Genomic DNA, 9,948 nt, shown 5'->3' on the forward strand with positions numbered 1-9,948 from the left:
CTACCATTAGCTGAGGCAACACCCATATTCTACAGAGCATAATTTGGCTTTTGTTTATATTTTTACATTGAAGACAGCACTTATGGAATATGGAATTCCTCTGGGGAGAAAACCTAGGTGGGAACAGAGCAACATCAGTCATGCATAGACAGCCCAGGCAGGCACCACTTGGGATTGGGGAGGGACTACCTGAAGAAAGTGAGACTGGAAACAATTTCCCACAGCCTGGGATGTTACTGGTGGAGGCTGAAACACTGACAGCCAGACTCAGCTCTGGGGTGACTGTAGCCTGGTACCCGAGGCAGTGAAGCTCATCTGACACTGCCCTCACCAGCTTTCTCTGCACACATTTCAATTCAGTTTCCCCAGCATGAAATCAAAGTACCTGCAAGTTTCAGTGAAACACACAGCTGCAGAGAGAAGAGGAATCTTATTGTCCTTCCCGAGGAGTGGCCCACAGCATTCAATCCTTGCTGGCAATCACAGGGCTGATACAGGAGAGACATTCTGCACATCTTGCTTGGTCTGCACTCTACAGCACACGAAAGACCTCACTCATAGCACCCAAGACAGTATGAAGCAAGGCCCTGCAGATCTCACACATCTGGTTTTGGGGGCTGTGGATAAGGCTGAAGGAAGATGTGTCTGCTTTGTATTGGACGCCCAAAAGCTCCCGATGGGGCACAAGTATTGAAAGTGTGGAAAATGTTCGCTCAAGAATGGGCCAGAAATGAAAGTATGATATGACTCTGTCCAAATTCACTTCCCTCCATCTCCCATGTTCTCCCAGGTATTTGTCTACTATTCCCTGAGCACATGCCCCTATTTAACCCTACAGTTCTTATATACAAGCACCCAGAGTGATCACCTTGCCAAAACTACCAGTGCTTAAGTTCTCTTTCCTTGTGTGATACCAAAGCTATTTCTTCCCCTGCTGCCAGGACAGGGTTGAGAAAAATTCACTCTTCTGAAACAGCTACAGACTCCTGCAAAAGCTGCACTAGATAAAGGTCAAACTTTGCATTGCCAGACCTGCATGAGGCCAGGACAGAGCAGCAAGGGATGTGGCATGTGTGCCAGCAAAGCTGTGCTGTGCCGAGATTAGCGCAGCCCTGAGTGGAGTGCAGGAGAAAGGAGCCTTTGTAAGGCTCCCTGAAGTAGGACAAGAGCAGCAAGAAACTCTGGGGATTTGGGTTGAGGTGTTCTGATAGAGTGGTGTCTGCTGTGCTGGCAGCAAAGCTCCTTGCTGAGATAGTAGATGCTGCTCCAAGGAAAATGCTGCTGCTCTTCCCAGGTGACGGGGGAAATCTTGTTTCTGGGCCCCTATTTAATACTAACATGGCAAACATGGGCAGACCAGCCACGTGGATTAAAAAAAAAAAACAACAACAACCCCACAACCTCATAGACCCTGATGAAACAGAGCAATTGTGATGAAATCAACACCTCCTCGTCCAAGACACGTACCTTCTTAATGAGGCCTAGCCAGGGTATTTCCAACCTTGTTTCCCCCTCCCTTTCCCAGACAGTTCAACATTTAATGATTTCTTACCTAAACTGCTCGTTACTGTCCCACCACACGCTGCTGGGGAGCATGGGGGATGACACACTTAGCCTTAGCATCAAAGCCATGATGCTGACAGTGCAGTTTTCACTGTCAGCCAGGGATGTTTGGTTTTCCTGGCAGATCTTTTTTTAAGCACACTTCAAACAACCTCCTTTCATTTCCCTGACAAACCTCAGATGTTAGCACACCCCCTTGTTTTTATGCCATCCCTCATGCTGCTTCTTCCTCACTGCAGAATGCACCGAGGCCTCAAAAATTATCCAAGGGGGGTTGGTTTCTTTTTTGGCAATTAACACTCAAATTATTCCAGCTCTGTATGGTGGCAGTTTGTCCCTGAAAAGAACCTTGACCTAAGCACTGGGCAGACACAGCTGTGGGGGACTTCCAGGTGCAAAGAGAAGTATAAACCCACTCAGGTTTGCTGGAGATGTGGGCAAACAGCTGAAGAATTGGCAGAGACTTGCATCTTTGGGCTCCTGAGCGCAAGAGAGACAAGGAGCTCCTGCAGCAGGTCCAGCAGAGGGAAACGAGGATAACTGGGGGACTGGAGCTCCTCTCTTATGAGGAAGAGCTGAGGGAGTGGGGCCTGTTTGGGCTCGGGAAGACTGAGGAGACCTCATCAATGTGTATGAGTACAGGAAGGGTGCCAGGAGGCTGGTGCCAGGCTCTTCCCGGTGGTGCCAAGCAATAGGACAACAGGCAATGGGGCGGAAACTGGTGCACAGGAAGCTCCACCTGACCATGAAGAAGAACTTTGAGAACTTTGTTACTGTGCAGGTGCCTGGCCTCTGGAACAGATTGGAACTGATTGCCCAGAGGGGCTGTGGAGTCTCCTCAGGAATCCTCTGGATGCAATTCCTGTGCCATGTGCTTTGGGATGACCACCATACCAAAATGGCTGGGAAACAAACTTTCTAACACAATCTGAAGCGTTAGAAAGCAAACATTCCTTATCTACGTAGGACACATAAAACACTATCTCTGAAAATTCCTATTCTCTATGTTATTTATCAACCCTGCTTGAGCAGGGAGGTTGGACCAAATACCCCACTGTGGTCCCTTCCTATTCGACCTGTTCCGTGCTTCTGTGATCTTTGCTGCCCTATCTGGATTGAAGTTTACGAAAATGGTAAATTAAATCGGAATAACCGCAGCTGGGAATTGTTATTGTTCCAGCTGTGGCAGGGCAGAAAGTGCCCGGAGGCGAAGGGGAAGGAGGGAACTACACAGCATCCCTGCAAAGGACGCCCGGGCGCTGAGCCCCTTTCCAGGTTTATATTGGCCAAAACCGGACCCCGGGCCTCCCCGGCTCATGCCCCGCTCGGGGGTCAGCGGGGGCCGAGCCCGGCCCGGCCCCGCCCCGCCTGAGGACGGACAAAATGGCGGCGGCGAGGGCCCCGCCCCGCCTCGTGTCAATCGGGGCGCGCGACCCGCCCGCCGAGCGCGATTGGCTGCGGCGGCGCCGGAAGTGGCGCGAGGCCGGGGCGCGCGGGCGGCTCCGCGTGCGGTGGGTGGGTGAGTGAGGGGCGCTGCCGGCTCCCCCCCGGCACCCCCGGGCGCTCCCGGGCCCGTTTCCCTCGGGACAGCCGGGACACCGCCCCGCCGGGCTCCGAGCCACACGTCTGGCTGCCCTCCCGGCCCGCTGCTCGCAGCCCTCCCGTTCCCGAGGCTGCTGGCGTCTCCTCGCCCCCCGGCACCATGTTTGTCCTGGTGGAGATGACTGACACTGTGAGAATCCCTCCCTGGCAGTTTGAAAGGAAACTGAACGAGTCCATTGCTGAGGAGCTAAACAAGAAATTGGCCAATAAGGTAAAGTGTGGGCCACGTTTAGGTTGATGCAGGCATCACAACATCCCCGAGCGTTTCTTCCTTGTGTTTGTGCCTGCTGAGGTGTCACAGGGCTGTAGATGTGTAGGCCATTCCCTGCGACTGTAAACAAAGAGACAGCCACGTATCATCTCAAAGGGGACATTTTTCTAATGGCTGATGTTGTATGGGAAGATACTGAGACACCAGATGGGGCAGAGGAGCATGGAAGAGAAGTGAGAGCAGCTGCTGGTTTGTGTTAAAAGGAGCAATCCAAAATGCAACCTGAAAAACAAATGCATACTAATCAATCGAGTTGGGAATTTAAAGAAAAAAAAAACTATATAAACACATGTAGAACAGTAATACTGGAAGAGAAGTGAAGCTGTTAATAGCTGATTTGGTCTGTGGTCAGTAATTGAAATAATACATGGTGGCAGTAAGTTGGTCTTTGGTGCAGGATATAAAAAGTGTTTTCTGGTGGACCTGGAGGTCAGAGTTTCCCTGTGCAGCCCCAGGACTGTGATTAGTGTATGGCTTTCAATATGGGGCAGGTGCAAAACTCAAAATGCAGCTGTAAATGTGAAGGGAGCTCAAAAGAGCAAGCTGAAGGGCTCGAGGATTGTGAATAGCAGATTATACAGGCAGCTTATGAAAAGCAGAAGGCTTCCTTCTTCCACTGATTACTGGTAGATGCCTCAAATTTTGTAGGCAGTGAAGCTGTCTCAGAAGTAGCAGAGAAACCAAGAGTTTGACTCGTGTCTCCCCAGAGCTAATATAACATAAGACAAAGGCAAGCCTAGAGGCTTCTGAGAGTGTAACTCTAGCAAAAAACATGTTTAACATTTGGACAAGCTGTGGGGCTGGTGAATGATGGGGAGCTGTTTACTATCTTGGCAGCTCAAGCTCTCTCACCACTGACAGTTTCCCCAAGGATTTCTCTTTGTAGCAGTGTTCTTTCCAGTTCTTTCCAGTGCCATGAAAATGTGCTCCCACAACATTTGGATTGGGATTCCCCTGTGCTGCTGGTGGTGTTGGAGGCAGTGTTCCAAAACAGACTCCATCCCATTTTGCCACCCCTCTGTTGCTGCCTTTTGAAAAGGTGTGCACAATGTATGAATTCCATAGTTTGCTTGACTTTACCTCGTGGGTTGTTTGATTTACTGCTCTTGAATTTTTTTTTCCTTTTGTCAGGTGGTGTACAATGTTGGGCTCTGCATCTGTCTGTATGATATCACAAAGCTGGAAGATTCATACATATTTCCTGGGGATGGTGCATCACATACCAAGGGTAAGAGCTTTTCCTCAGTTACATTGTGTTGCAGAAGGTTAATTAATGATCTGGAAATGTAAGCTGAGATCAATTGTTGGGGACAGTAACAACCTTAAGTTCACAGCTTTAACTGTGTTCCTGTTAGGAGGGCAAGAAGAACATGCTGAAAGTCTCTTAATTTCTTTGGGTACAAACAGAGCTTTAAATAGCCAATCCTTCTTGGCTTCTGCAGCAGCCCATCTCTGTTCTATAGTTAAACCATAGATATGGAGTAAGGAAATGGTTAATTTAGTTGAAAATTATTGAAAGTCTGCCCATAGAAAATAAGTTGTAATAATGGTTTTGCATTTCTCTGATTTTTTTTTTTTCTTTTTGAAGCTTATTTTCCCTAGCTAGGATATGAAACCTGTTTCTACATATAGCATTTGCACAGCATTTAATGCTCTTGTACTAGCTGGAAGTTTTATGACACTTTTGTTGAAACTTAGACAGATCTGGTTCATCATACATTTCTAGTGATTTTTTTAATAAGAAATGACTAATTTCTCTACTTTGACTCTTGGCAAATCTGAGTAAAAACTGGAAGTAAGTGCATAGAAGCAAATTTCATTTTTTTAAGTTAAAATAAAGGTTTAGACTGGTAAGAGATGCATTTTTCTAGTTTCAGTTTACAGTGTAGAATCCTAGGTTGAGCACATGAAATATCTCCTGTTAGAAGGGAACTGCACTGGCTATGTGTGCCTTCCCTTGTCTAAATTTTAACTCCAGTGGAACTCATTTCCTGCAAATAAAAGCTTCTCTAATACTGAAGGAGGATGTCAGGCTTTCCTGCTTGCTTTAATCTTCATCCAACTCCTCAATTTAGAATTACTCCTTGAACTGAAAGAAGAGAACTTTTCTCTCTGAGCTCGGGAAAAAAGTCTGCTTTCAGAATCTGGGGTAGCACTTTGATAAATCCTGCTGTGTCTGGTAATAACTCTTTCTATAATGCACAGCCTAGCTTTATGTAAAAGAGGAACATGAGGAGGTATAGCTGCAATGATGTTCAGTTTGTCAGAAGCATCCTTTGGCTGATTGTCTTGGTGTAGCATTCTTGTAATAACAAATGCTATGTACTTAGTTAGAAACATTTTATCTAGCTTGGAGGAAAAGTCCAGTTATGTTAGAGAACCTTGTTTAATCTGATAATACTTGATTTAAAAGATTTCATTTAATGAAAATACAGCATTGCAGACAAAGATAAAAGGCAGAAGTATTACAAGAAAGTATAAGTTCAGCTGATACTGTTGACCATGAGCATTGTGCTTCCATCATAACTTAATCAGAGGCCATGCTCCATGTTTATCACTTTCGTTCTGTGAACTTCTTGCAAAACTGGCGTGCTGGGAACAGGACACTGCTGATCAGCTGCTGCCGGAATTTGTACAAACCAGTTAGGAATCAGAACTCCTATTCCCATTTTTCTGTCTAATCAGTGCCTGTAAAGAAGTTGTAAAAGAAACGGGGTGTTTTAGAGGGCATGTACGATGTGGGATTTTGTTTTAATGGCTGCCACCCTGTGGGAGGACTGTAGCTTACTCACATGGACATAACATTAATGATGTGTTTTCTTTTAAGTGCATTTCCGCTACGTGGTCTTCCACCCCTTCCTGGATGAGATTCTGATTGGACAGATTAAAAGCTGCAGTCAGGATGGCGTCCATGGTAAACTGCAACTTCTGACATTAGGGACACGTGAGCTGCAGAGTCCTTGGGGCTGTTGAGACACTGATTTTGGCTGGAGTAATGCTCTCTGTGGGCTGGTTAATGGCTATTACCAGCCTCTAGTGCTGCTCTGATCTGAGGGTGATTGGTGGTTTGAGCCTGGCAGCTTCTCCTGACCTTGATGGTTTTGTCCACACTCCCTTTTCCTTTTGCCCAAGAATAACAGGCAAAGCCGTCTGGAGCACGGACTGGATTTCTTTCCTTGCTTCAGTTAACAGAATTTGTTTTTTTCAAAGTGGAACTATTGGCTTGTGTTGGTCTGATGTATTTTTCTTATAGTGCTGTGCAAATTTGTGTTCATTTCCTGTACCTGAAAACATGTCAGGGAAATGTCTTTGTGAGCACACGGTGCTGCCAGAGTCATGGAATATATAATTGATGAGTTGCTTTCCTTTCCTCTTGGAGTCTTCCATACAAGGGAGCTCTGCTGCTAAGTTGTTAAATTAGGACAATAAGGTTACCTTGGCTGCTTTTGTTGCTGAATTTGGGCATGGTCCATTCCCTGATAAAATTCAACATAATGAAATCTTAAGGGGAATGTGGGGGCTGTTCTAACTTTATATCAGTCTTTATTTAACATACTACATCTGTGATTTCTAAGCTCTTTTTTGTCACAGACCTCTATAGCATCTGACTCATTTCTTGGAACGGTTTCATTTCCATTCCTGCTCCAAACAACCTTTTCCTTTCCCAGTGGGCACGAAGACTGTGCCCTCTGTTGCTGTATGTACTTTCAGCTGGGTGGTTGCTTTGCTGCCAACTGAAATTGAGTGTTGTGGCTCAAAGAATAATTGCTGCATAATCTCACTGTCCTTCCTGAGAGAGGAAGGAAAATGAGCCTAGAAATGCATTTTAGGAATCGCTGTGGAACATCATTTGCAAAGAATTGTTTCAGTCTTAACCAAATTATTTTCTCCGCAGTTTCTCTTGGATTCTTTGATGATATTGTCATCCCACCAGAATCCCTGCAGCAGCCAGCTAAGTTGTATCCTTTGATCACCTTTGATAACTTCACTACTTCATTCCAAAAGATTGTGCAGTGCTGGCCCAACAGGCATTCACCACTGCAACAATGAAGGTGCTCAGCAGCAGAAGCTAAGCCCTTCTGTCGGGCAAGGCCCACAGACTGTTATCACAGCTAGACAGGCCCTCACGCTCATTAGGTTTTGCAGGATCATTGTCCCTGCTGATGGAAATGAATGGCCGTGTCCCCTGCCCAGTTATAATCCCTGCCTCCAGTCTTGGCTGCTGCTGAAGATAGAGTGCAGGTTTTACCACATCATGTAATGTCTACATACGTGTGTGTCTGATGTACTCCAGTGTGGTAGGCGAGGTTGTCTAGGGTCTGAGGAGTTCTGCTTGTCTGGGGGCTTTTTCTGCTGCTGGGTGTTTTTGGGGAATGTGTAGACAAGCAGCATACAGCTTGATGCAGGAAAATCACAAAGATGGGGGTCCTGGGCTGTGCAGACAATGACCTGGGACGGCACATTGTGGTTTGGGAAATAACTGTGAAAAGGCTTTGAATCGAGCCTATTCTCAGAACTGAATTGAGCCTATTCTCAGAAAGTGATCTGTCAAGCAGAATGCTGCTTCCCTCCTTAATCCTTGGCCAGTGATGAAGCAGAGCAGGTGTGGGTGTGGGAATATGAGACAGAAGAAGGGGCCCATGACCTTTACATGGACATTGGGGAAGAGATCCGCTTCCGAGTTGTGGATGAGACGTTTGTCGATACGTCACCGACTGGTCCAAGCTCTGCAGAGGCTTCCACTTCAAATGCAGCAGAAGAAGTCCAGAAGAAAGAGGCACCCTACACTCTTGTGGTAACTATGTGCATTAGTTCTTACGGCTTTGTGAGTGTTGTGGCTTATTCAGTGTCTAAAATAGCTCCCCTTTCCCTAGGAACTGATTGCTTTAAGCTGACCGTGAAGCAGAGTCACCAAATGAAAGCAGTGGAAAAGGGAGGAAATGAGGTTGTTCTTGTGGTTGCTTTGTTTTCTGAGTGTTTTCACTGGAACACTTTGTGGTTGTTGATGGTTCTCCCTGGGAGGCTGATTTACAGCAAACTGTGTGTGCATGAAGAGCACAGAGCTGGGAGCAGCACATCAAGGTCTATGTGGCAACCGAACAGTCTTTCCTTGCAGTGTTCTGGCATAAAAACCTGAGTACAATGCATGAGGAAGGTGGATCTGCACCAGGGGCAGCTGTGTTCTGTAACCTAGACAGGAAGGATGATGTGTTTTTAGGCATTTTCCTCTGTTCTCTATGCAGTTTACAATTGCATGCTCTGCTCTCCTCTCTATGAACAGGGATCAATCAGCGAGCCAGGCCTGGGCCTCCTGTCGTGGTGGACAAACAGTTAGCTGCCAGCAGAGCCTGCTCCACAGAAAGTCTTTCCGGTGGATGTTTGGGGGATAATGGGACCCTGCTGGTGCTCACTGCTCCTCTGAAGCTGAATAAGAAATTAGATCTGCTATTCTGGTTTCCCTTCAGCTTCCAAGCTGCCAGAGAGAGAGTGACTTTCAAGAAACGTCTTCACTGATGTGCAGAAGTGAATTTACAGGCACAAAAAGCCTTGAGCACAGCAGCTACAAACTCAGCTGGAGCTTTGGTCTCCTGCCCCAGAGGGAGAATTGTTTTGCTTGCCTGAATCAAGGAAAGAATTGACTTTAGTGAGTAAAGGCAGAGGAGAATACCTATTGAGAAGTATCACTCCTTAGGCTGAGAGCTGGATCTCAGAGGAGTAGAAACCTGCCCTTCTCTTGACAGGAACTGAAGAAGAGAAGCAAAAGGCTTGAATTAGTAGAGGTGTGGTACTCTGGAGACCTGAAAAATGCTGTTGCTGAGAGAGCATGGGAGGTGGTGTTCTGCTAAGTGTGGACCAAGGACCAAGAAGGAGCAGGAATGAGAGTTTACCCAAAAATAACTCAGGCTTAGTGAAGATGACCACTGTGGAAAACTACAGGCTGCTTATTGTGCTGAAGGGAATGACTTTTTTGGGTGGGCTGTATTTATGCAGAATGAACTAAACTTTGCAGGAGCTTGACTGAAAATACGAAATTATTGACTGAAATGGACCAAGGCTGCTTTGAGCAACAAGCTAAATCCTTGTTTGTGGGGGTTTTAATACTGTAAGTGGAATAAATAGTAAAAACCACACAGCCTGCCTTCCTGTACAATTTGTGGGGAAACTATTAGCTTCCTGCCTAGCAGGAAGAAAACACTTGCCTCCTGCAGTTTAGCTACTTGGATTTCAAGGCAGACAGAGTTGAGACCAACGCTTTGCTCTATGCTAACAGCCAATGACAAACAATTGCCATCACCGTGCCTGACAGCAGTACAAGGAAAGAAGGGAATAAAACAGTGAGTAAAATCTATGCAGGGCCCATTGCCAAGAGTGTGATTACAAAGCCAGCCACGTTTGGCAGGAAGGAGCTGTAATTCCCTGGGATAGTGGGTCTGCTTAACCTCCAACTGTGAAAACAAAGCCTGAGTCATCAGCACCCTCCCTGCAGCATCGTTAGAACCCCTTAATTCTCA

At 46.5% G+C, this 9,948-nt stretch overlaps 1 protein-coding gene across 1 annotated transcript; it reads left to right on the plus strand.

Annotated features, from left to right (window-relative positions):
- The first annotated feature begins 3,094 nt into the window (after positions 1 to 3,094).
- POLR3H (RNA polymerase III subunit H) lies at positions 3,095 to 9,567 on the plus strand. The gene is made up of 6 exons (XM_059472332.1): positions 3,095 to 3,376; positions 4,568 to 4,664; positions 6,264 to 6,350; positions 7,332 to 7,395; positions 8,024 to 8,231; positions 8,718 to 9,567. The coding sequence occupies exons 1-6, from the start codon at positions 3,266 to 3,268 to the stop codon at positions 8,769 to 8,771; spliced, it is 621 nt and encodes a 206-aa protein (XP_059328315.1). The 5' UTR covers positions 3,095 to 3,265; the 3' UTR covers positions 8,772 to 9,567.
- Positions 9,568 to 9,948: the final 381 nt, after the last annotated feature.

This window comes from Ammospiza nelsoni, chromosome 5 (genome assembly GCF_027579445.1).
Source record: "Ammospiza nelsoni isolate bAmmNel1 chromosome 5, bAmmNel1.pri, whole genome shotgun sequence".
NCBI classification, from domain to species: domain Eukaryota; kingdom Metazoa; phylum Chordata; class Aves; order Passeriformes; family Passerellidae; genus Ammospiza; species Ammospiza nelsoni.

What these genes read in the sequence shown, in the direction of transcription:
- POLR3H (XM_059472332.1), top strand. Translation starts at nt 3,266, where the DNA reads ATGTTTGTCCTGGTGGAGATGACTGACACTGTGAGAATCCCTCCCTGG. An exon ending in ACAAGAAATTGGCCAATAAG is followed by an intron (nt 3,377 to 4,567) that starts GTAAAGTGTGGG and finishes TCCTTTTGTCAG; the next exon opens with GTGGTGTACAATGTTGGGCT. An exon ending in TGGTGCATCACATACCAAGG is followed by an intron (nt 4,665 to 6,263) that starts GTAAGAGCTTTT and finishes TTTTCTTTTAAG; the next exon opens with TGCATTTCCGCTACGTGGTC.